This window comes from Lagenorhynchus albirostris, chromosome 11 (genome assembly GCF_949774975.1).
Source record: "Lagenorhynchus albirostris chromosome 11, mLagAlb1.1, whole genome shotgun sequence".
NCBI lineage: Eukaryota > Metazoa > Chordata > Mammalia > Artiodactyla > Delphinidae > Lagenorhynchus > Lagenorhynchus albirostris.
In genome coordinates this window covers 36,196,189-36,224,022 of record NC_083105.1, presented here as the reverse complement: position 1 = coordinate 36,224,022, position 27,834 = coordinate 36,196,189, and the positions used below count along the sequence as shown (strand labels likewise).

The following is a 27,834-nucleotide window of genomic DNA, read 5'->3' as shown; positions in this document are numbered from 1 at the left end:
TCTTTTATATAAACTATCATAATATCTATAATTTTAGTTGAAGAGTCAGCTTGATACATGAATTTGATTGGGCTGAGAGCAATATGAAATATTTTCACTGAGAACTGACTAGGTTGAATTTACACTGATGATGACTATAAAAGAAGGAAGCTTTTCTTTTCATGGTTTTGCTATAGTTTTGTTGAACTTCACTTGTGATGTTAGAAAGTATTAACACAATCTCACTTATTCAATTTGAAACAAATAGTAAAATAGCTACTGTACTAAAAGACATTTAAGAAATCTTTATTTGAAACTCTGAGGAATTTTTCTTTTCATAATGACATCTCAGATATCCAAATATTTGTGAAATGAATGGATTACTATTATTCTTGTAAGCCGCCCAAATCTAAAACAGTCACTATCCCAGAAAGACTGAATATTTCCTGCTGTATAAAATCTTTCTTAAAGGTAGTATGATTTATTTTAAGTGACCCTTGTTTAGGCACTTAACTTAGTCTCCTTATGCTTTTCTAACTTCATTTGATCATTAATCTAGTAAGTCCAGCAACACCAAAAACTGTTTTCTACTCTGTTTCTTGCTTATCCTTCAGTACAAAAGCTATTTGCTGAAAGTAATGTCTTCTCTGGGTGTTGTCTGTACTTCCTTTTATTTTCCCTCCATTGCCTATCCAGTACTTCTTATTTCATTATTATGTTTTTAGAAACAAAATTTTAAAATATTAATATGATAATCTTTGGCATTTACTTTGAAAAAGAAGTGTGAAGAAAGACAGATCTGAATAAAATGATATTTTGATTAACTCAAGTTTTGCTTCCTGGAAATACCAGGTATCTGAATATTGCATTAGTGAAGAATCAGCTATAATTCTTCTACTTTCTTATTGTTCTAAGATTGGTAACAGCTTAAGCCACACTAACTAGTTAACATGAGCTTGCCAAATCATGTCAAGATTTCAAAATGAAAATGGACCTTTTGGAAAGTACATATTTCTGAATAAGGGGAAATATATTCTTAAACTGTCGCCAGTATTTATATGGGTTTTCCAGTTTGATCAGAAGTGGTCGTAAGTACTTTTCACTGTAACTTCAGTTTCGAGTATTTTCCCTGTTTTCTCTTTTCTTCAAATTCTCTGAACTCAAAGGCAATTTTTGCCTGTGATATTCTAAGACATTCAAGAACAAGAGATAATTTGGTTGTTAGCAAAGTATTTGGGATCACAAAGTTCTTAATATGGGTGTGTTACAAGAATGCTGCTTAAAATACATGAAAAATAGTCATCTACTTCCATGAGCCACCTTTGAGTAAATGGATTTAGGTATAAGAGGTCTAGTTAGGAGGAGAACTTTTTCTTTGAGTGCCAACAATGTGTTGCTGTGCTATGCTTTTAAAAATGTATTTTACTTTGTTTAATCCTTTTAAGATATTGCATGAGAGCTACTGCTGTTCCTGTTGCACAGTCATCATGACAGCTTACATTTGTTGAGCACTTATTATATACCATGCGCTGTTGTAAAAGCTTGACATGTACTGTCTCAGTTATAAACCTTATCAGGAGGTATCATCTTTTCTCTATAAGATGCTGAATTTCTGGAGACATTAAACAATTTGCCCAAGTAGCCCGGCTATTTTAGGGATCGTTCTTGAGGAGATGATCAAACTCAGGCCTATCTGATTCCTAAGCCTGCAATCTTTCCTCTATGCTGTTGCTTCTCTTTTTATAACATATCTATGCTTATTTAAAAATTAATACCACTTTAAATGATTTAGTAATTTAATAGATTATATTTTCCCCCAAGTCTTCAAAGTGCCATGTTCGTGTTTTTCATGGCATGGGACCATATACCCCAACATGCACATGTATTCCATTTTTAGAAGTTGAATAGGTCAATATGTTTCTTCCAAAGGCTGCTTTGTATTTATAGCAGTCATGCAAGGAGTGTTTCACCACCCTCCTATAGACTTCCGCATGACTTTTAAAGATGCTCTTGTGATTGGGAGTGTCAATTCAGCCCTTCTTGAATCTCACAGATAAACCTGTCGACTCAGGTGTCAATTACACAGCAGACTGTGACGAGGACAATTTGGGAAGTTGATGTCTAATGAGTTCTATGCAGCCTTCATGGCACATTTTTCCTGCCAAGGTCAAGAGGGTCTGAGATGTTGACAGTGATAATTTAGCCCTGAGCTGAACCACTATGAAATTTTCTGTCTAGAGGCAAAGAAGTTCAGACTTTCTATTTTCCATCTCCATGTCACCTCTGTACTCGATTTTTTCCTGTTAGTGACCCACATCTTCTTGTGACATTATACATTTTCTCTTACTGTAAGAAAGAGAAAGAGGGAATCTTATTCTGTGATAATGCCAAAACCCAAGTGTGTGTGCTTCTTACTTGCACACTATTCTGCTAGGACTTGGGAAAGATCCAGTTCGGCGATATGCTTGTCATATGTATTTATACATACAAACTTGTTCTGCTGGTAATGTGCCAGCCTCTGACCATTTGCTCTGTGTGTGTGTGTGTGTGTGTGTGTGTGTGTGTGTGTGTGTGTATTTTTCCCATTTTTGCCTAGATTAAAGTTTCCTGTAATTGTATATGTACTACCTCTGGTCACTTCACACTCTAGAAATTAAAGTGAATGAGCATTGCATACTAAACAATGCTGTTTTCAATAGATCTTTCTTTCTTTGTAAGTCACAGATAATTATTATTCACAGAAGGTGGCTCAAAAATCATTAGACTGACAGAAAGTAGAAATTTGGTAACTGGAGTTGTTAAATAACCTTATTTTCTCAAATAGATGTGTTTTGAGTTGGTTGATATCAAATGAACCTTTGTAAGCTACAGGGCCTTTTAATGTTGTTAAAACAAGGAACATTTTCTCCATTAGACTGACTGTCTAAACAATATTCTTAATTTGGATCTTGTAAAGAGAACTTGTAAGTCACCAGCACTTGGACTTAGCAGGTAGTCTGTTGTCTTGATGCTTGGCCAACTTTTCCTCCATCTGTGAGCCAGCTGAAGTATGCCACCTCTTTTACGAGACCTCCCCGAACTCACTCAGGCACAATAGATGCCTTGGTCTCTGTTTTCTCCTTATGTAGGTTGCATATGTCTAACGAGAGCCCTTTCGAGTATGATCTTGCGATTGGTAAACGCCCACTTCCAGAGTTATCATATTATTCAGTCTAAAGAGTAGGAGTCCTTTCATTATCCAGTGCCTGACACAATGCTAGGCATATAGTAGATACCCTCTGAGTACGTGATGAGGGATGGATGGGTGGGTGCATGAATGTATGGGTGGACCTACTCCATAAAGCTCATCTTTAAACAACGTAATGATTCCTGGTAGTAAACTTCTGAACCAAGTCGATAATGCAATACCACAAACTGTGAAGCCAGATTGTCTCTGTTTGAACCCCAGCTCTGCCAAATCAAGCTTCTGTGCCTTGGGCAAGGTACTTAACCCCTGTGTCCCTCAGTTTCTTATTCTGTAAAATGGATAATAATAATATCTCAGGTGTAATATGAAGATTTAATGTGACGATACAGAGAAAGCTCTTGGAACAGCGCCTGGCACATAGTAAGCTGCTCTTATAATGTTTCTGTTCTTATCATATAACCTGTAAAGACAAAGTAAAATTGCAATGTGCTAGGACAACAGACACCCAGAAAAATCTGTTTTGGGGAAGCAGAGATGAATGGAAATTTCATTACTCTTGACAAAGATCACATGGTCTTGTGCTGTGAAAGGATGTCTTTGTTCATGCCTTCTTTGTTAGGAGTGGGGCAGGGATAGAAAGCTGAGATCTCACCGATGCTGCTGATGGAGCCTCCTGGTTTCATCTTCTGGGACATCTCAACGTCATAAAGCCATTGTTGGGCTCGTCTGATTTAGGTGAATACTTGTGAGAGGGAAACAAGAATTAGGGTAACTATAGAATATATGTTCAAACCAGGAAGGGGGTGCTGTTATTTTTCCACTGGAACAGTGGACATAGACAGAATAGTTTCAGGCAAACCAGAATTACTTCCAAGAATTACTTACAAAACCAGAAGCACAGTATACACAATCAATATGTATGTGGTCTAATTGGCGTAAGAACCTTTCTAGGACATTCTGCCTTTGATAGGCATCTTTACCTTGAAAGTCCTTTCAGAAGAAGATAAATGGATCACTTGTAAGTGTAGTTGGAATAAATTAGTAGTTGGAATAAAATAGTAGTTGAAGCTACTATCCCCAATCTCAGTGTCGGCTGCCTGGATCTGGGGGAACGCCAATTCCTTTTCTCTGTCATGGATTGGAAGGCAATGGAGGCAAAGGAGTATGACATGAATTAAGAGCTTGACTCTCCTTTAAGCTGAATTTTTAACCAATGATGACTTCCCTGAATTGAATTCCATTTTTTAAACAGAGAATCGTAACCAGTAGGGTTCAGTTAACCCAGGTCCTTTGATTGGCAAAGGAGAAAAATGAAACCTATCCAAATTAGGGGTTTTCTGTGGTGGTTCGCCTTCTTGGTATCAGAACCAGATTAGAACTCAGGTTTCTGTGACTGAATCCAGTGCTTTATTCAGCACCCTGGTTCAATCACCAAAGAATTTTGCGTCTAAATAAATTAAATAACCCTCTATGTCCTTTACTGCTGAAGATTTCTACAAAAAAAAAAAGTATAAAATTAGGGAATTATTTACATCTGGCTTTATCCTCTTGTGAGAGCATTTGGATTTGAGAGCCAGTGGCACCCTGCCAGTGACAAATGGAGGCACAGAGATTGCCTTCCCATCATCCGCTACCTTTTATGGTGTCAAGGGATTGCTTGCTCTCCTTTGTGACCCAGCTGCAAAGCAGCTGTTGCTGGGGCTCCTGCTTTTCCACTCTCACAGCGCAGCTTTCCTGACTATCCCCATGGGGTTTAAACTTCTGCAGCACGAGTGTCAGCCCTGAGCTCTGTGAGCCAAGGCCAGCTCTGTGGGGACCAATCAGCATAGCCGCTTTCCAGGCTGTTGCTAAGCAGTTTGGGCTGGAGTGATCCAGCAAATTCTCATGACAAGCAAGAAGCACCCATTTGCACAAACAGCGCAAGAAAATGGTTGGCGCTGTTGCTAATAGCTAAGATTCAGGGGCTTTCCAATGGCACTAATTCCCTAAATGGTGATCACGTGGACCACTTTATCCATCTAAAGTTTCCTGTTGGAAACTATTTTCTACGAACTTGTGGTGCCGTCTTATGGACCACAGAAGGCTGATAAAAATTGTGGCTTCTTTTTTTCCCCTTGTATAGAGGAGGTGTTGACAACAGTGCCAGGGATGACATTCTGGGTATCACTCGGGCCTCATGATGTAATCACATTTACCCACTGAAACCTACGCCCTCATTAAGGCAACAGGACTTCCCAATGAGAGCATGCGTTTATGAAGCGCGTTTTGAGTGTTTGCTTTTCCAAGATATTTAACGTTTTCATGCATTTATGACCACCTACTATGCATCTGGCCCTTAGCGAAGTGTTGACTAAACAATTCCCCTAAAATGGTTTACAATTAAAAGAGATTACAAGTGGTAATTAGAGTACATATGGTAAGTGTCACAACAAAAGCAGGAATCAAGCGCTGTTAGGGCATCCAGGAGGAAAAGACACAGTTTAAAGAATTCTGGACTGGTTTAAATTTGGCCATGACCAAATTGGAAAGTTACCTAAGAACTCTAGAAATGGAATTTTGAGGTTTTCTCTTCTAATTTTCAATTAAACTAAGAGGGGAAAAAAAGCCCTACGCATTAATTTTTATGCCCAGTTGTGGTTTATGTTTTGACTTTCTGTTTTCTTTTTCAAAACACTCAATATGTCTCATTCCCTTCTGCTGACATGGTCACTTTCCCTCCCCTTCAGAGCCAGACTATTGACTGAGGGTATCCATTTCCTCGCTCCACTCCCCAAATTCCCCCCCACTCCTTCAGGCTTTAAGACCTATTATGCCATAGAAATACACCTTACTGAACTTACCAGTGATCTCTGTGTCATTAAATCCACTGGATATTTTCAACAATTGACATAATTGACTACTTCTATCTTCTTGAAATACTGTTTTACCTTACCTCAGGCCTCTTGAGTCAGCCTAACAGACCACATCTTTGACAGCTCAGATGTCTCAAAGGTACCTCAATCTCTACAGTTCTCAGAATTGAGCTCATGATCTTCCCCCCCTTAATCTGGTCTTTCTTTTTCTATTATTTACCAGCTTTGTCTCAATTTCAGAATCAGAAACCTAGGGGTCATCTTTGTGACCTCTAGCTCACACCCCATCCCTCTCTTATCCATCATGTAATCCTATCTGTATCACCTAAATATCCCTCCTGTCAGTCCACTAAGCTTCATCTCCATTATCAGCCCCATCACTCTCTTTTAAAAGCCTGGATTAATCTGCCCGCATCCCTTCCAGTTCCCATTACAACCGTCATCCACACAACCCTCAGAGCGATATTGACAAAACAGATAAGGACAAATTCCTTCACGTAATCTATTCGCCAGGCGGGCTCTACCCCTCCGACCTTTTCACATGGCCTACCTCTACTCCTTCTCTCTGTCTCCCTCATCCTGGGCTCATGCAGTGCTTTTGCTACAGAGATTTTACCCTTGCTGTGTCTCTACTTCAGATACTTTTGTCTACCCTGCAACTAGATCATACAACTAGTTAATCATACACAGCTCTCAGATTGTTAGAGCAAGCAGGAGTTCTTTTGGAAACCTTTCCTGAATACTTCAACTAGTTCTAAGTGAAATGTACAGCCCTTATTTGTGTTGTACTCCTAACAGCTACAGTTTTGGACTCTTCATGAGGGCAAGGGTTATGTCCTTATTCACCATTTTCATACTAGTGCTTAACACAGTTCCCAATAAATATTTGTTGGATTAAGGAAATCAACGAATAAATTTAATGAACTGCTGAAAGTTCATTGTTTTAATTACAAACAGATATTTTTCTATTTGTGAGTCAAAGATAAATTTTGTGTATTATTCTGAAGTCTAAAAATAGCTGATTTTGATATTTAAAAATGATTTACATAATTTTAAAGTAAATTTTAGGATACATTTATCTGCAATTTAATTACACATTTGATCCAAACAAAATTTCTACTTACTTCACCGCAACTTCCTTAGACGTTTTAATAAAATATCTGAATTCCCTTCTCATAAATTGATATTATGGATGGAGAAGAGTTGTGGTAAGATGTTGTCTTTAACTTGACTTTGACTTTAGTACAGCAATGCAATGTAACAGCCTAAGCAATTTGCCCAGATGGAGCTTAAGATGTTGTAGCCTATCAAATTAATTACTTTCCACTGAAATGTTATTACAGTGTGTGTGGATGACCTCTTTAAGCTTGAAGGGAAAATATACAAGTGAACAGATGTAGAAAGGAAGTAAAAACTTGTTATCTAACAAGAAATCTGAATAAGTTAAACACCTTCAGTTATATAATGTTTCAGAAATTAGCTATTTGTATTTATACCTTAAAATCTAACTTTTAACTCCTAATGTCAAAGCTGGGTAGAAAGCAACATAGAATTTAATTTTTATTAATCAAATATTTTAAATATTTATGGAAAGCAAGCTACTTATTTTAAATAGTTATTTAAAATCTTTTTTCTTCTTTTATTGAAAACATGATTGAAATAGAAGAGTTTTTTGTTTTTGCCCTTTTTTTGCTTTCCTCTTGGCATTCTTCCAAGTTTTCTTTTACTTTCTTCTCAGGGAAGGTACTAGATATCTGGTGTTCTTGCCAAGCCTTGGTCTGTGACCTCCTTTCTGGCCAGTCTTTCTAAATTAGTCCTCCATACTCTCCTGCCCTAGCATTTCAATCAAACAGAACATATCCAATCCATCAGTCACCTATCTGCGAGATATTCCGAACCTAACCACATCTCACTGTTTCCACTTCTTTCTCCCTAGTCTTAGCCATGGAGTATTAATAACCTCCTACGTGGTCTCCCTGTTTTCTGTGCCCCCTACAGTCAGTTTTCCAGCCAAGATCTCCAGTATTTTTGTAAAAATATGTGAGATCGTGTTGTACCTCTATTTAAAATCCTCTGTCGTGTTCCTTCCTAGTCAAAAGAAATTCCAGGGCTTGCCTCAGCAGCATGTACACTAAAACTGAAATGACACAGAGAGGATTAGCATGGGCCCCACGCAAGGATGACACGCATTGATGAAGTAAGTGTTCCATATATTGTGCAGTTCCCAGAGGCTGTTTGATGCTTTGCTGGTTAACACCAAGGAAATGATATGAGTCAAAGCAACATGTGGCATCCGATGTTGAAACTGTGATTTTTTTTACTACCAAAAAAGAAAAATTAATTCCAAACTCCTCACAGTGCCTACTTTGCTCTGCAAAGTCTGGTCGCTTCTGTCTCTCACACTCATTTCCTGTGATTCTTTGCGGCATTTACTGCCCTGCCGCCATATTGGTTTTCTTGTTAGTCCCTGAAATTCCAGACATGCCAGATCTTTGCATGGTTCACTCACTCCCTTTACTTAGGTCACTTCTCCAGTGTTACCAGAGGCCTTTCTTGACCACTTTATCAGACACCATCCCACCCCAGTGTGTGTTGCTCTCTTCCCTTAGCCTGTGTTTTTTGGGATTTTTTTTGTACCAACTACTTTAGACAGTGTCACCTGCTCGTGTGTGAACTATCATTTCACCACCAGAATGTGAACTGCGAAAGGGCAGGAACTTGGTCTTGATTACCAGGATCTGGAATACAGCCTGTTACATAACAGGAGCTTAATCCATTTCTGTGGAGTGAAAGTCACATCTCTGAAGCATTCTCTTTCCCTTTTCAGTGGACTAAGTTGTTCTGTGTTCTCAGGACACTTAGTTTGACACTAACACAGCACTATTTTTTAACAGTCTAATCTAGAAGTGTACTTCCCTCCCTGTCAGTCTTGAAATACCAAAGGACCAACCCTCTCATTTACCTTTGAAATCCTACAGTAAAATGAGCCAGTGATACAGGTAGTGCTAGCCTCCTTTTTAAAATATTCTTTTTGTTTTTTAAATGCAATTAGGACATAAACAGAAACTTACAACCTGCTTATTTCATTTAGCAACAGATCATGGAAATCTCTTGTAGTTTCAGTAATTTCTACAAAATCATTTTAGTAGATACATAATATTTCATTGAAATGACATTTGGTTAACCAAGCCTATGCTGATAGACACTGAATTTGTATAAACAATACTGCAGTGAAAATAAATAGCTACCTCTCGGTATTTACAGATATTTCCTTAGGACAAATGCCTAGAGATTGAACTGTTTGGCCAAGATATACCTATGACTTAAGAGCTTTGATGAATATCAAATTGCTCCCAGGAAGATCTTATTATCTTTTACTATATTTTAGCTATGTGTTAGCTGAGTGCTGGTTTTTATGAACCCTCAGGAATACTGAGTTCTATAATATTGGGGCAACTTCACTGATAGATGATTAATCACATCTCAATGTATTAATTTACATTTTAGATAAACTGAATATTGAGTAAGTTTAATACGTTTTTACAGGGATATGGAACATTATTTTTTGGTATTGGCAAACTGCTTATTTGTGCCTATTGCTCACATAACATGTCTGACATTCGAGCCAGAGCCCCAGCTGCACGCAGATGATCCACTTTAACTTCTTTGAGGGACATTCAGTTTACTGCAGTCTTTCATCCCACTTGGTCTGCCATTTCATTTCAGCCAGTGTTGTGGCCTCCTCCCCTTCCCAAAGTTCACCTAAATCTGGGAGGCTTAATGGTGTTCAAAAAGCTGGGAAGGAGGCTGCCCTGGGCAGCTCGGTCTGAGCAGATTTCTTCACCTTGAAGTCTGATGGCTCTGCAGTAGGATCCAGGACGGGTTTCAGAGAAGCTTTGCTCAGGTTGGGAGTTGCGGTTCTGGGGTTCAGCCTCGCTCTAGGTGTACCCCAGAGCCATGCCTCCCTGCCGGGTTCTGGATGCAGCCCCTGGACACTGAGAGGGCACTCCCTGTCACCACTAGCTGCCCTCAATGTCATTTGACATGCCTTTTCCGTGAGCTTAGGTTTATGACAGTGTACTCCAGGTATCTTTCAGGCAGCTTCTGCTTTGGGACGTTTAGGAAAAGAGATCAGGAAAAGGCCTGACATTTATAGAAAGTGAAACTTGAGGGACATTTCAGGGAGGAGAAACACAAACTATTATCAGTAAGCTACTTAGCCACATTCATTTTTGTTTATGGTAGCCTTATTCTGTTATATTTCAAAGCTTTCCAGAAGAAATGCTATTCTGTCCCTAAAAAAAAGAATGTCATGGTCAAGTTTTAGGCCCCTGATAATTTGATGGGAAACATTTTAGTAGTATGGAGGTAAAGTATTTCATCATGAAAGTTACCACTGCCCCATCCCTTCACTTTGCCTCTAAGGTTATCTCTGGCTGATTATATATAATCACTTGGAGGGACTTTAGAACTAAATGGTTTGATGTAAATCATCTTGATTAGTAAGAATTAGTTCAACTGTTAGATTTTTTTTTAATGATATTTTTCTTGTGATGAGGAAAACCTTTTTTATCCTGAAGACACTTTGCGTACAAACACTGTGATGTTAAGATAGACCATGAAACAACACTTCTTCTATTTGTCAATGGTGGCCTGCACAAATTAATTTTTCAAGGCTATTAGATTGCTTTTCCTTTTGTACTCATTAAGCTATAATGCAGCTGTAAACAACACATTTACCAAACTACATATAAGCTTTGGACCCATTTTATTGGCTGCTTCCCTTTCTGATTTCTTATCTGTGTAGATACATTCTTGAATGTGAAATGAAGATGTGATTTTCATTGGTTGTGAAAAATGACTGACATTCACCATTGTCAGACTTTCCCCCAAAGTAGACACTAAATGTATGGGAGTGACTGCTGGATACACAATTGCAGAAGGAGACTCTTTACACTAAACTTACAGCAGCCTCTAACTATGAGTAGGGCCACCTGAGGGAAATCCTCTGGTTTGTTCTTTATATTATTCTAACTGGTGTTCCCACCAATGCTGAAGACACAGGTGGTCCCTTATTAGGATATAAATATTTGGTTGAGAATCAGGCTACTTCTGAGGAACACTTTTTATAGTTTTATAGACCTTGGTTCATGTGACAGTTTCCAGAAGTAAAGTGTAGAAATCACTGCTTTATGCATAGCTCTGTAGTTTACTGAAAACATGTTACCATGTGAACTAACTAACTAAGGAGCAACTATATGCTATTAAATTGTATACAAGAAAACAGTGGTAGCCTGTTCATTTGTTGACTGGTAATTATATTTATAGAACACTTGGATGGCTATAGATGAAAAAGTAAAGTCTTATGGGAGTAATCTAGTTTAGAGGACAAGATTAATACACTAATTACATTATATATTTATAATGCAATGCAACAATGCAAAGTCTTGAAGTTTTTAGGTTATTCAATAAAATAGCAGTTCTGAGCTGTGGCATCGAAACACACTGTGTGTAGGGTGGTAGATATAATGAGTGATTTGTTACCAAAAATAAGTACAAAATTTGGTATATGGTTAACTTTTAAAAATAAGACAATTCAAGCTGAAGCCATTAATAGTATAACATTTTCTCATGTTTAATATTCCCGAGTGCTTCCTTAAGTAGGAGCTCCAGGTTTGGGGTGTGTGTGTGTGTGTGTGCGCATAAATATATAAGTATCTATTTTTATATTTCTTCACTTTGTAGTTGGAAAAAACGTTGATCAGCCCTCAGAAGAGAAACTGTTTGCCTTGTATACCCGCTCAGGTGGGCACCTCTTTCTGAACAGGGACAGTAGCATCCAGTTTAATTAGAAAACAAAATAAATGTGCTGAAAACTAATCTTATGCTGTGGAACAGGCTATCTGAACTTTACTGAATATTTATCTTACATGTGTATGTTTTCTTGCTGCCAGTCGGAAGAGGACCTGACCAAGCCTAGTCCTGATTGAGGATGCTTTTTTTCATGAGTTTTAATGATATTAATCTTGGATCTGTTTTTAATATTCAGTAGAGTGCTACAAATATTATACGAATATAAGGATAAGTATATTGATAATCTCAAATCCCTAACCCCCTAGTTACTCATGCAGCCCTTGCCAGGAATATGTCTCTGCACTGGTTCCATTCAGTTCTCCTCTTTTCTCATCTTTCTAGCTCTTTCCCTTCATCCCATAGTCATCTATGCTGCTTCAGATCCAGCCAGTTAATCCTTCATATCAGCACTAATATGCTAACTGCAGAGAATGTCTAATCTAGAATTGTTCAAAGTTCTGATGGTAAAATTTCTAAAGTATTTGCCAAGTATTCCTGTAGGTCTGTTTGATATTGACTTTCTAATCTTTTCCACTGTCAGTTGCTCTTTGCTTCCACATACTGGGTTTTTGCTGTTTTAACTGACTCCTGCGTGAATACACCAAATTGTTATATACAAACTGTAAATACTTTCCGAGAATTACAGTTTGCAAATTTGAAATTCTACTTGCCAACCACCTTAGTTTATAATGAAAGCCCTTGGTCTGGTATTTTAGGGTTCAAGTTGTGTGACTCCAGTGTGATAGTAATGACTCTAAAAAAATAATCATATAAGCACGATTAAAAGAAAAGGGAAATTACTGGGAGGTGGAGCCATCACAGAGGGCTTTATAAAAAAGTGGGATTTCAACCAAGGCTTGAAGCATAAAATATATATGAATGAATGAAAAGAAGGAATAACATTACAGACCAGAAGAAATAATTAAGGAAGAACATAGGAGCTACAGTTAAGGTACATAAGGAAATTGGCCTGATAAGGTACAGGAATTTATCCAAGAATATTTGAACTAGATTGTGAAATATTTTGAAAATTAGACTGGTTATTAGTAAATAAAATGAGTGGAAACAGGGTGCTATTAAAATATTTTTGAGCAATGGCATAACATGAAAACAGTTCTGTTTAAGTATTATTAAGCTGGTAAAATGAAGTTCAGCGAGTCAGGAAATCCGAAATCTATTGTAGCATTCAAGATGTGAGCTGGAGGCTTCCCTGGTGGTGCAGAGGTTAAGAATCCGCCTGCCAATGCAGGGGACACGGGTTCGAGCCCTGGTCCAGGAAGATCCCACACGCTGCGGAGCAACTAAGCCCGTGTGCCACAGCTACTGAGCCTGCACTCTACAGCCCACGAGCCACAACTACTGAGCCTGTGTGCCACACTACTGAAGCCTGGGTACCTAGAGCCAGTGCTCCTCAACAAGAGAAGCCACCACAATGAGAAGCCCCTGCACTGCAACAGAGTAGCCCCCCTCAGCACAACTAAAGAAGGCCTGCATGCAGCCACGAAGACCCAAAAATAAATAAATAAATTTATTTTTAAAAAAAAATTAAAAAAAAAGATGTGAGCCGGAAGAGCCTTTTATTGGGGGAGGGGGAAGTATTGCGAATGAGAGACATTTTATAGGAAAATCGTGAAATTCAGTTTCTACCATGACATAAAATTCTGCAAAGGATTTTTGAATTTTGGTAGTTGAGAGCCAGACAGTGGCATTCAAGGTGGAAAGAATAAAAATTTTTTGAGGAGATAGATGGAAGAAAAATCAAAGAACGTCAGAGCTCTCTATGCCAGGTCCGAAGCTAGTTATTTCCCTTTGACTTATGATTTTAGCAACCCCTCAAAATTGGTATTATGTTCATTTTTCCAAATGAAGAAAAAGACAGAGTCACACAGCTAAATAAGTAGAGACAGCAAGATTCAAACACAGGCTAGTCTGGCTCTGGCCCGGTTCTCTCAATGAGAATTGAAGAAATTCATTGTTAGCCCTCAGTGCTCTTATGACTGATCCCCTTGCTTATTGGGTTATTCGTTTGCTATGTGCCTCCTGCAAGTAGCACTTGCAAGTGAGCAGTCTGTGTTGTTCAGTTATATGGTTATATCCCCAGTACTTAGAACAGCGCAAGGCATCCGATACAAGTTTTTTACCCTACAAAAACAAGTGAACACGCAAATAAGTCATAGACCGGGCAGTGGAAACCGAGCCTCTCCACTCACATTCCCCTTATTTGTCACAGCTGACCACAGTCCCTTTTTCTTGGTTTTCTCAACCACCACTTGTGTCCAAACATCCCAACCAATATACAAAATGAATAACAATGCTTGATGTGAGAAGTTCATATAACCAGAGGCTACTCCATAATGCTTGCTTGTAGAAAATGCTGACATAATCTAAAAGACTCCAGGAAAAACCTGCTGAGACATGATGTTTTTCTTCTTCTCCACTTTCTTAACTGCTACCTACCCCTCTATAACAATAATAGTAAAAAGAGTAAACCTGATTAAACATAGTGTGACCTCCTTACCACCCTTCCTAGGACCCAGTGATGTGTGTGTTTGGTTGGCTTATGCATCTGCTTGAATTAATTTTATATAGTGTCCTGAGAATTTTATTTTCCTCATAATTTGGCACTTGACCAAATAGTGGTCAAAGTAGAAAAATGGGTCTTTGCATGATGGTTTGATACTTCCCCAAAAAAAGAATGTTCTGGCCTTTGATGTATTTGTTTTGTATCTAGGAGGTGGTGGGACTCATTGTCTTTAATAACCTGGTTCGTTTGAGTAACCTGAGACTACTGGCCTTGGAGTTGTGATTTTTTTTTTTTTTTTTTTTTTTTTGGTGATACGCGGGCCTCTCACTGTTGTGGCCTCTCCGGTTGCGGAGCACAGGCTCCAGACGCGCAGGCTCAGTGGCCATGGCTCACGGGCCCAGCCGCTCCGCGGCATGTGGGATCTTCCCGGACCAGGGCCGAACCCGTGTCCCCTGCATCGGCAGGCGGACTCTCAACCACTGCGCCACCAGGGAAGCCCTGATCTATTTTTTAAAGCTATATACTATTGCTTTGCCAGTGGACTACACATAAGAATTTTACTACGCTGTTTACTGAGACATTGACAAATGAGCCACTTTCTTCTCTTCTGTCCTTAAAACTTAAGTGGAAGAAAGTGCATAGACCCTTTTATATTTTTGCATATAACATTTGTGCAGACTCTTTACCAATGATAGTTTTCATTTTGCATCTTTCTTTTATCATCTTCTGCAAGTTCTTTGTACATTATTTTCCAGTGGTGATTTAAAGGCTAACCATGTGTTTTGAGGCTGTGTATATAATAAAACATATTCTTTGTCATTCAGAACTCTGCATTCTATTGCATACTATATATGTGTGTATATATATATATATATATATACATATAAATAATAGTTAACATTTATTATAAACTCAGAATATGCCTATGTACTGTAATAGCTACTTCATGTGTGTCCTTTCAGATAATTCAGTAATCTTATGAAATAGATTTTATTATCCTCATTAAAAAATAATAGACTTTATTTTTAGAGCAGTTTTAGGTTTACAAAAAAGATATTGAGCAGAAGGTACAGAAATGGCATATACTCTCCCACCCTCCTATTACAGCTTCTCTGGTTGTATCAACTTGAGCTCATGTTGTACATGTTACAATTAATAAGCCAATACTGACACATTATTATTAATTAAAGGCCATAGTTTACATAAGGGTTCACTCTTTGTGTTGTATATTCTATGGGTTTTGAAAAATGTATAATGACATGTATCTGCCATTACAGTATCATGCAGAATAGTTTCATTGCCCTAAAAATCCTCTGTTCTCCACCTGCCCTCTTTTCTGTAACAGAGAAAATTATAACTAGGAGATGAAATTATTCTCCAAGGTTCACATAGCTACATAAGTGTGAGAGCTGCTCGGCCTCCTGGCATCTGTGCTCTTAACTGCATGATCATTTAGAGAATCCTAACTGGGTAAGAGTCTTGCTAATTCTTACTAATTTCATCAACGTGTGAAATGTGTAGCAAGTATTTTGCCTGTGCTTTCCTTTGAACTTAAAGTGCGGTGAGAAATATCGCAAGAGATTTTTGATTTTTAATTATTGGAAATTTGACAAGCCTTGTGAATTAAAGAGGAGCTATTGACTAGAGTAGCATTAGTAAAATGAAAGAGGGCAACAGAATGAATTTTTTAAAAGAACGAATAGAAAGGAGAAGTCATATGGAGAAATGAGTCAAAGTTGCATGAAATGTAGAATATTAGCTTAACCATACACCTCTATCTTTGGAAGAATTATCTCCTTAAAAGTGATTTAAAAAATATATGTGAAGGGGAAAGAAAAACATCACCTGAAGTTTATGTGGCAGATAGCATTTAAATTAGAAGGAACAGACAGATAAGACTGTTTCTCTTTACTCTAGACCCACAGCTTCTGAATACCACCCTGTGCCTTGCTTCCACCCAGTTAACATAGATCTTCATTTTAACCTTGCAGGACAAGACAGAACTGTTTTAGGAAAGGTCTTCTTTGGGTTGTTCTCCTACCTTGAGTCACCCCTTTTTGTTACTCTGGAGTCAATTTTGGTGCAGAAGCTATAGCACAGCAAAGAATGTCTAGTTTTAGAATCTGCCTGGATTATGATATTATTTCATGAAAAATCAGTTTATTGCATGTAAGCCTTTGCCCCTACTTTTTGCTTATTTTTTTTCTGAGAATTACGGTAACGTTTACTTAAAACTGTAGCTAGGGAGAAGATCTAGCTTTAAATTAAATCCTGATTTAGCAGTATTGTAGTCCTGAATGACAGCAACAAGGATAAGCAGTAGTTGCTTGAGAGTCAACAAATTGTGACTTAGTTTCTTCCTATATAAAGTGAACATTAAAAAAAAAATAAAGAAATAAGTGAACATTAAGACAAAACCATCTCAAAGCTAAAATAGTCATCATTCCTTATAAGGAAGAATAAATGAATGAAGAGAAACAGATCAAAGGGAGAAAATAAAATAGAAAATGAAAATATGTTTCCCACCATTCCTGAAAACTCTCTTATCCTTTTGGTTTCCGTGAAACCATTTTTTCCCTTTTTTCTCTTGCTCTCCTGGTCTCTTCTCTTTGACGTCTTTAATGAACTCACTCTCACTGTCTCTTCTAATCTTGATGTTTCCCAGGATTCTGACCTCAGTCTTCTCTCTCAACATATTCTCTTTGATCATCCTCGTTTAGATAAAAACAAAACACTGTTTTTTGATGATGATTACTAAGTAGACATTAGTCTACTTCCTTTGGGCCCAGGAGGTGAAGAATCCCTCATGATCCGCTGCTGAATCATCCATTTTCTCTGTTTTTCAAGGGTCGTAAGAGTGAGGCTGAAAAATTCTTCTTGAAGGCTATTGAGCTGGACCCCACCAAAGGAAACTGTTACATGCATTATGGTGAGTGGTTGATAGTTTTTTTTCCCATGTCCCCCACGTTTACAATGAATGTTGATACGAGATTTAGGTTGTGCTGGCAAAGAACATTTTGAGAGGACATTGACTTTGCTGTTGTAGCTGTAGTCTCATGCTATAGTCTTGCCTTCTTGTTCAAAGCAGTCACGTTAACAAGGGCTATGCCTTATGGTTACTTTTAGTAATTTTCATAGGACTTCAGTGGGGCAAGGTATTTTCACAGTTGTGGGGTTTTTTTGGGGTTTTTTTCAAGTTCAGTTTGGAGTTTAAATGAGGTCTCGTCAGAAAATCATCTTGCTCCTTGCCTGATGCGTGGTATATAATTAAAATATTAGCTCTCTTTTCATTCTAAATGTTAATGTATTGCTCACTGAATGTATCATTTTGAAGTTTCAGAGGCTTACATTTTGGCCTCAGGGTCTTGCTTTCTGGAAGATATGGAGTTACCCCAGCCTGTTCTCTAGATTCCTGAGATTGGGGTCGAGGATAAAAACTGTAAAGGCTGTAAAGGATGTGTCTCTCACTTGGTTTATCTTAATCAGTCTGGAATGAAGTTACATAACAACTCTGTCACACTCCATGCTGTCATTAGTAGTGAGTCATGTGTTCAGTGAGACGAAGTATATAGCTGGTTTGGTGTCGGGTAAGATGTGCTGATTTCTACCATATTTTCATTTGAACTGGCTTTCAAGGAGCCTAAAAGCATTTACTTTTGCTGATCCCTTGGAAAATAAAAACAAATTTTCGACCACTGTTGTCTTCGATGTGTTTGTTTTATCAAGTAGTAAACTTAAAGATGGATGAAAATGAAAAATCTTGGGAAAATTAAGCTAATATGCTTGTATAATATTAAATTTCTTCTTCCATTTCCCAACTGGTAAAAATAGATCAGTGACAGGCTATGAGTGTGGAAAATGGAAATAAAAAAATGGAGGATACACTTAACCAACCACCGGTGCATTTGTTTATATTGTGTGTATATGTTTATAAACCTAGGGTTGTGATACTTTATCTTTCCAGCATAACACAGCATGTAATTTCACACAACTTATTGCATCAACACTCCTGATTTTGTTTCACAATGCAGTTTTATTACCATGTTAAAATAGTAGTCAACTAATTTAAGTTTGCTGCAGAATTTAGTTTACTTCTTCAGGTTTTCTTATATGAAATATTTTAAATTAAGATTTTCTCATGCATATTATTTTGGGTGCCCCTACTGAGCTGAAGTAATTCCCTGATTATTTTCTATGAGTGCTAAAGGACCTCTTGTCATTTTATGAAATAGGATTTTTTTTATCCTGTCTTGCTGCTTGCATTTTCTGTACCTCAAACTAATCCTACCTACTGCATCTTCTAAGCTTGTTTCCCATAATTTTATTATATGCTTTAGATTTTTCACATTCAATTCCTTTAAACTTCATCATTGCTTCATCTGAAATGCCACTGAAAAAAGTCACTATTTATTAATTTTAAGAGTTAGCCCCCTTATTTATTATTCTGACTTGTCTATCTTTACCCACTTCTATCTTTTTATTTATTATTGTTTTTTATATTACAGTATTCTCCTAAAAATAATTTTTTTTCCAGTGGTAGTAATTGGGAATATTACTCCAATGAGAAATTTTGGGATTTAGTTTTAACAGAAAGTGAAACAAATTCTTTATTTTGTATGTTATTTGGAAAACAGTGATAGATGTTCTGTAGATGCATGTGTAAAACTAATTCTTCTTAGTACTCGGGGTTATTTTAATTTTTTGGCATATACCTATTATTAGAAGTACATTTATTTTCCAAGGGAGGAATGAGTTCATAATTCAATATATTTTTATGAAATAGTTTCAATATTTTTTCCCCACTCTGGAATAGGAAATGGAAAGGACTGAAGATGAGGCATCAAAAAGTAGTAGTTAAGGCAAAATAACCTACAAATAGACAGGAAGCCCATAGCTGAGGGCCTCATATTCCTACCTCACTGTCCTCAGGTTATTTAAAAATGTACATTTAAAGGAATATTAATGATTTTTATTTGGAAAAAGTCTGCTTCAAATGACTAAAATTTAGAACTGAAAAGTTCTTTTAAAATTATCTAATATAACCCCTGTTGTACAAATAAGTAGATTGAAACCAGGAGAGATGAAGTTGATTTGCCCAAGTTAGCTGTAAGTAACTAAATTTTGGGTCCCTTGATAACCATCATTGCTTTTTCTTCTGTAATATATATTCCATTTCTTTCACAACATTGTAGATAGACAGACAAGTAGGTAGATAGGTGGCTGGGTAGGTAGATAGATATTTTTGATTAGTCAGCCCTTCTGTGTAGTTTTAGAATGTCAAATTCATATAAATCATGACTTAGCTTAAAATTCTTAAGGAAGGGTTTTTATTAATTTTAATATGTATAAGATGCAAAGCACTGTTCTCTTTTCAGAAAGTGAGTCTGTGCTATGTAGGCAATAAATAGGATGATGTCATTTTTAGAGGATGATGTGGTGGGCAGTAGGGTACTTCTTGAAACCAAATAGTCAGGTTAAGCATCTTTGAGGAGGTGATATATGAAATCTTAGCTTATGCCAACTCTTTGAAGAGCCAGATAAGAGCATTTAAGACAAAAGAAACAGAAAGTTCAAAGGTCGCAGGCAAGAACAAGCTTGTGTTCACAGCAAAGAAAGAGGCTAATGTGACTGGAGCATATTAAACCTGATGGGAAAGTGGGAGGAGATGAGCTTGGAGAGGAGGCAGGGCTAGAGCCCAGGGGCCTTTGTAACCAAGCTAAGAAGTTTGCATTTTATTTTAAGAGCAATGGAAGGGACCATGTGGCAAGACAAGATGAGAAAAAGGTCAGAGTACAGCGAGGGGAACCCTATTGCTGTCTCACTGGCAAGAAAATGGTGGTGGCTTAGGCCGGGGAGTGTTGTGGGAATGCAAATATTTAAATTGAAATTATACACTTACCTTCCTTAGAAAATTCTAAGGTAATTAATAGGGAGGACCTATTTTCCATTTTTGCACCATCAATATCTAGCATATTGCCATGTCACAGTAATGTGCAATAAATGTTGAGCTCGATATATTCTTAATTTTAGAATTGGATGGAGGTTCCAAAACTGACTGAAAGTTTGTTCCATTAGAATTTGTTTTACTCTTTGTCCAAGAAGATGCATACTATGATTTTTATATCAGTTCTTCTCCAACTTACTGGTTATGGATATTCTTAGGGTATTTATGCCCATGGATTGAATGAATAATAACACTTCTTCAGCTTAAAAATAAATGTTTAAATGAAATGTTAATGTTAAATGAATGCTTATGTAACGTAAATGAAATGGTAAATGTTGTTTTGAGTCTTTTTTTTTTTTTTAATGTTTTTGCAAATGCCAGTGAAAATGCCAGAGTCAGTGAGTTTTGTTCTATGGGAAATTCACTCTGCTGGGTGATGGTGTGCTTTTCATTTGCTTGTTAATGATACAAGTGACTTGGAATATGCCATTCAGTTGGGAATAGACAGGAAATTACAGGAATTTATACTGGCTGCAATGGCAATTAGAAGGCAGTATTTAAAAGTACTATTAGTTATTTTTGTTTTGAATCCACTAGTTTTATGTCTTGGGAGAAGGGATTGCATTAGAGATTGCCTTTTTTTCTTCATGTTGGCTTGCAAGAAAGAAAGCAAGGCAGGTTTTTAAAACTGGTTTAATAAGTTTGTTAAATGTAGGCCTCTGTGGTACCTATAGTCTCTGGGATTAAGATTCCCCATCTCTAAAGTGAAAGGGTTGATGTGGGCTTCCATAATGTTTTCCAACTCATATTTCATGTTGTGTCTAATATATACTTAATTTCTCACTGGTCTTTCATCAGAAATTTTAAGGAATGTATAAAAAATAGGTTTCAAACTATTTTATCCATAATAGTATAAGGTTGTATTCATATCTCATCAAGCTTACAGTGTACTTCCATGTCCATAAAAAACAAATCATGTCTAGTCTTCACAGAATTTAATTTATAAATGTCAAAGGTGAACATTTGGTGCCCTGATGTCTCATGTGGGCCTGTTATTCAAGGGATTCTCCATGAATTTCCTTTTGGCTCCAGTAGAAAGCTTCTGCCAAAAGAATGAAAGTCAAGACAAGTCCCTCCTTGTCTCTTTGTCTTCCTTTGTTTTTTTTTTGTTGTTGTTGTTTTGTTTTTTTGTTTTTTGTGGTACGCAGGCCTCGCACTGTTGCGGCCTCTCCCGTTGTGGAGCACAGGCTCCGGACGCGCAGGCTCAGCAGCCATGGCTCACGGGCCCAGCCGCTCCGTGGCATGTGGGATCTTCCCGGACCGGGGCACGAACCCGCGTCCCCTGCATCGGCAGGCGGACTCTCAACCACTGCGCCACCAGGGAAGCCCCTTCTTTTGTTTTTTAAAGAATTACTGGAAAAAACATTTTTTCAGAAAGAATATATTATAAATCGTTTCTTTATATGCATAGTAGTAAATTTGATATAGACTGAAACAACTAAAACCAATACATATTTGTTATAAGGTACCTACTATGCTTAAATCTGAGGCAGATGGAAAGTCATTAGATATTAAGCACCAAAGCATAAAAAGTTAAAAGGGAGCAGGTTGTGACAAATGGTAATGAGAAGAAGTACTCTTTTATGTAGATGTTGGACGGTTCTTCTTTTCCCATCTACCTCTTAACCATAGTTTCTAAGAGCAAAGACTTTATTGTCTTTTTCTTCATTATTGATCCTCTCTCTGGGTGATGTTCATTTCCAACAATAGTGACGAGTCCTGATCTTCTTCCTCCAGTTCAATATTTAGCAAGCACTATACTAGATGTAAGTGTACCAAAATCAAGTCCAGCTGCTCGCTGCTCAAAAGCCAATACTCAAGAGGCAAGTATCGGTAGAAAGGAAAAGTTGATTTAATCGGAAGGCCGGCAATCTGGGGAGAAGGTGGACTCATGTCCCAAAACTAACTCTGAAGATTCTGCTCAGCCATGCCAGTTTTTAAAGGTAAAAATCTCAGTGAATCATCAAGACAGGAGGTCAAGCTCTGCATTGTTTTCCATTGTAGGCAGGCTGGCTGACTCCTCATGATCTTTCTTCAGATGTTATCTTGCCCATGTGGACTGCCTGCAGGATCGCTAAGGGAGCTGCTGGGGGTGGAAAGCTAGTCATTCTTTAACTACTTAATTGTTCATTCCTACTTCTTTTAATTTAGAGAAAGAATCAACAGGTTAGGCAAGGTATTGTGCACATTCAGTAGAGCATAAGTCAGGAGTTAGGTTGAATGTTACCTAGTGATCTCATTTCTATAATTAAGGTTTAAGGGGAACAGAAATAGGCAAACAGGAAAGGGGCAAAAGAGCTCTTACAAATCCCCATTTGTCAGACATCATTCCATTTCTGTGGGATTAGGGATGAAGGTCCATCTTCTATAACTTCTTCATGCTGACATAGGGCACCATATTCTCAGAGTAGAAGATGTTGACATGACTCTGTAGCATCTCTTTGCTGACAGTTTTAGTTGCCTGCTTACAAATATGGACACAGCAAGCTACAATTATTTTGATGCCGACAAAGATATAGATTATTATGAGCAACATATTATTATGGCCTCACTTGAGGCCAGTTCTTGGAATTGTGCTACCAATAGATTCAGTACTGCTCAAGATGGAGCAGCTTATGTCATGGCTACAGTCTGGTCATCATGCAGTTAGCTTTTTCCCCTCTGGTAGTAATTACAGTATCTGTAAAAAAAACTCAGGAATGTGCATCAGACACTGAAAGATTCTGTGACGCTCTTGTCCTTATCATTAACTACTTGAGTCTGCTCTTTTGTGACTCAGGGAGGCTTGGGAAACTTCAGCTTTTCTACAAACAAGAGTCAGGGGACATGGAGGGACCTTTGTACTTGGGTGGGAATTGGGGTGGGGAGCCACAGGATTCTGCTCAGTTCCACAGGGAACAAGACAGGCTCCAATGTAGACTGCAAACTGAAGAGGGAGGCACAAATTATAAAAATAATGATTTAATTACAATTACAATTAGTTTTTAAAAGGAGACACAGTATCAACTAAGGGGCCTTGACCCGGGTGCCTGGGGTGCAGGAGAGCCGTGCCTGGTGCATGTAAGCTTTATTTAAATGATGAGTAGGAGTTCTCCAAACAGAAGTGTAGAACTGAGGGGATGCAATAAAGAACATTAAAGCAGAGAAAATGCTTGAGGCAGAAGGCACGGCATGTGTCTGGGGAATAGTTCAAGGACAGAACTAGGACCATAGTTAGATGCTAAGAGAAGCTACATAGAATGTACATCCAAATTGAGGAAATTCAAATTATGAGAGCTGATCATTTTTCATCTTGGGCCCACAGAGAAGTGTGGACTTTTTTAAACAATAATTATCTTTATTATTTTTTAGAGGCATTACTATCAACAAGATTAGAATCCTGAAAACTTCTTACTACATTTATCAAACAATTTATGATCTAACCCAGTGTTTTCGGACCCTGATCTTCTTTGGTCATTATCTAACCCCTGTGAGGTAGGAATGGATCCCAATACATTTGACTAAGATAATAGAAGTTCAGAATTTTCAAGCTACTCTCCAGCTCAGAAATTTTCAACATATGTCTGTAGTGGGAGAAGAACTTGAAAATCCAGCTCTTTCAACTTTTTAAGTCCAGAACTTTCTGTTAATGTTGTAGTCTGTTTTTCTCCAGCATGGTTTATATATATTAAATTTCATTTTAAAAAGTAGTTACTGGAGAAAATTGTTAAAATATTGGGTTTGACTTTTCATCAGTGAACACTAAAAGAAGCAGCTTGAAAACTATATAATGGGTTGAATTGGTGAGAGACCTATGGTTTTTATTGTTTGTAATTAAAATAGAATATGGCAGTGAACTGAGGTTGGTTGTAACATTTCATTTTTAATCACGTCAGAAATTGTAAGAGTAATTTTAAAAATTAAATAATGACCTAAATAGTGGTATTTCCTTGATTAAAAATGAAAATATATTTTTGGCCTTTGCAAAAATTACATTGAGATTCCAGTTATATTCAATGCTTAGGACGAAAACATTTTGCTAAAATATCAGTGCTTTGTGTGTTTTTACTGCTCCAAGGACAGTATAGGCAGTTTACAGGGGTATAATTAGAATTGGATTTTTCTAAATGTTGTTCCAAACTATTTCACTTTTTGCCTAGGATTTTTTATTTTTAAATTCCCTCTTATAACAATGCGTCTAGTAATTTAATTTAATCTTCCTACCTGTGTGTATTTTATATGAGACACTTTCCAGAGATGTTTAGAGTTAAAACTTTCCCATGAGTAAAATGGGAAGAAATAGGGAAGGGATTAGCTAAGCTTACAAGCCAAAAATGAAGGGAAAATTAAATGATTAATTTGTTTCAAAAAAGGGATGTAGTTAAAGGACAAATAGTAAAGTGATAGGAAATAATTTCCTTAAAAGTAAAAGCTAAAAGATCAGGCTACTTAAGACATGAGAAACTCTATAAAACTATGACGAAAATCGAATACAAAGACCAAGGGTTACAAACAAACAGTTCTCAAAAGAAGAAATATAATAGCTTTTAAAAGATAGGTAAACATACAATTTCATTAGAAATCAAAGAAATTCAAATTCAAGTAAAGAATTCAATGAATTCTTTTTAGCTGCTCTAGCACTTATTCTGAGTAATTCTTCTCTTGGTAATATATCTTAAGAAAATATAATGTTTTTCTATGTTTATCAGCAAAGATAGTAGCATTGCTATTTATTAGAGGCAAAAATTTAAAAAGCATCTAAATGCCCCAAAAAGGAAAATAATTAAATAAATTATGGTTATCCCCTTTTGAGGAAATATTATAAACCCTAGGTTAAATTTATAAAGAATAACAACAACAGAGGCAACTATCTATGTTATGGTACATGAAGAATGATTAAATTATACAAAATAGCTATATCATTAAAAAAGCAAAATAAAACAAGTAAACAGTGTTAAGAATGGATATTTTAGCTTTTTGGACTTTTACAGTCAATTTTTTTTGGGGGGGACAGGCTTAATGTTTTCTATTTTATGTTTTCTTTAATGAGCATATTAGTTTTGGAAGGACTAAATTCTTTAGCAAAATGTGAAAGTACAAGCATCTTAATCTATTGCTCAGATAGTCTGTAGAAAAGATAGGAAAATTATTATAGTAACCGAATAATTATCCAAAAATTATTTAACAGAACTCAACATGTAAAACTTAAGATAAAAATTAAGTGAGAAAGGAATAAAAAGTAGAGCAAGGCATCTTGTCTGAATTCTCTATTAAATACTGTATTTCCATGATGAATTCATCAAATATAATAACAGTACAAACATTTACTAAGTGCTTTTGTGTCCTGAGAAATTCGCATTTGATCCCCACAAAAGCCAGGCGATGAGATTACCTGTCCTCATTTTACAATGAGGAAGGTGAGGTCATCAAGCTGTAGGGCAGATTATCTAAGATTTCAATGCCACTTAGTATAGAGGCAGCATTTGAACCAGAACAGTCCTGACTGCTGTGTTGCACTGTCATCACCTCTATGTCAGTGTAAGAGATGAACACAGATATTTTACATCCATGGATGCTTTATTGGTGGATGATACAATATATATCAAATACACTGAAAGTTGGGAATCACTCACCTTTTATTATCATTCGGGACATTTAGAGGTAGAAGACTATTTCTATTTATCTTGTCAAACATGGACAACTCATTTAAGGTCCAAGCTTCAGTGAATGATGAGGTGGTCTTTGTTCTTCTGTTGTTTTTTACCTTTTTATTCTGAAGCCATAAAAGACTTGAAAATAAGAGGGAGAAGTCTTTATGGAATTCATGCATTTACGATGAATATTCCATTCTTGGTTCTATCTGAATTTTCTTTTGAGGAAGGAGAATAAGTAAGAATTTTGTGTACATATAATATTTATTATTTTGAATCTACTACTTATTGGCCTTTTAAATTTCATTTCCAATAACCTTTTATAGAAAGTATAGTATAAAATACTACTTAAAATATAAACACTTTATATAAAATTTTAGTTTTCACAGTACAACTAAAACTCTTAATATATTAAGTACATAGTATATCAATCTATAACTCCCATGCAGTGTATACTTGAGCCTTGTAAGCATTTTTCATAAAACACATTTAAAAACCAACTCAGGGCTTCCCTGGTGGCGCAGTGGTTGAGAGTCTGCCTGCCGATGCAGGGGACACGGGTTCATGCCCCCGTCAGGGAAGATCCCACATGCTGCGGAGAGGCTGGGCCCGTGAGCCATGGCCGGTGAGCCTGCACGTCCGGAGCCTGTGCTCCGCAACGGGAGAGGCCACAACAGTGAGAAGCCCGCGTACCGCAAAAAAAATAATAATAAGAATAAATTTAAAAAATAAAAACCAACTCATTATGGTGATAGCAATCAGGCATCACGCAGCCTGGCACCATTGTCATACAAATGGCCACTTGTTAGTAGTACAGCTGTAAGCAAATGTCTTTACCTCTCCGCGCTCCCATTTCCCCCTATGGAAGATGCTCATAATACCATACTTCTGAGATTCCAAAATGACATAGGTCTGACTCACTGTCTTAGTCCATTCAGGCTGCTGTAACAAAATACCACAGACTGAGTGTCTTATAAACAACAGAAATCTATCTCTCACAGTTCTGGAAGCTGGAATTCTGAGATCAGGTTGCCAGCATGGTCCGGTGAGGGCCCTCTCCTGGGTTGCAGATTTCCCCTTGTATACTTGCACGGTGGAAGAAATGAGGGAGCTCTCTGAGGCCTCTTTTATGAGAACACAAATCTCAGAGCCCTCGTGACCTAATCACCATCCAAAGGCCCCACCTACTGATACCCTCACCTTGGGAGTTAAGATTTAGACCATAGCGCCCACCAAGTTTTATTATATTTATTATATTTCAAAAAAGAAATGAATACTATTGTTATAAAATGTACAAGGATTATAAGATGCTTCACAGTACTAGAATGATTAAATCAATTCAAGTAATATGGCGTGGCCTGACTCCAGAGTTTTCAGAATTTACATAAAGGAAAGTGCTTAGTGTCATGCCAGGCACATATGTCTCCATTAATGCTAGTACTCTTATTATGGAATCTCAGTGTCAAACAGTTACATTTCTGACCCAGTGCTGGGTGCTTTTATACACAGTTTGTCACTCCAGTAATCTAACCCTGTTAGATCAAAGTAACATTATCCCTGTTTTACAGATGCAAGATTTAAGGTATCAAGAGTGTAAGTGACATATCGAAGGCCCTTATGCATAGTAACTTGGAAGAGCAAGGATTTGAACCTTGTCTGATCTCCAGGCCATGATATTTTTATGGTTTGCCTGGTGCTTTCACAGTTTCACTCTTAGGAAATATGAGCCTGATGGGTCTTCAAATGTGACACAGATCCAGAATGCTGAGATTTTGGAGGACTGCTGGTGGAGAAACCCACGGAGC

The 27,834-nt window shown here is 37.3% G+C and overlaps 1 protein-coding gene and 1 non-coding gene across 3 annotated transcripts in view; both read left to right on the top strand.

The window, feature by feature from the left end:
* The window catches only part of TMTC2 (transmembrane O-mannosyltransferase targeting cadherins 2), an 850,034-nt gene that overhangs the window by 293,751 nt on the left and 528,449 nt on the right, over positions 1 to 27,834 (top strand). For both annotated transcript variants that reach the window (XM_060164648.1, XM_060164647.1), the window contains exon 9: positions 17,243 to 17,324. In XM_060164648.1, coding sequence (XP_060020631.1) covers positions 17,243 to 17,324 — 82 coding nt within the window. The remainder of the gene's footprint in view (positions 1 to 17,242; positions 17,325 to 27,834) is intronic.
* On the top strand, positions 8,130 to 8,234 carry LOC132530084 (U6 spliceosomal RNA). The gene has a single exon (XR_009543647.1). It is a non-coding gene; the product is annotated as a U6 spliceosomal RNA (small nuclear RNA).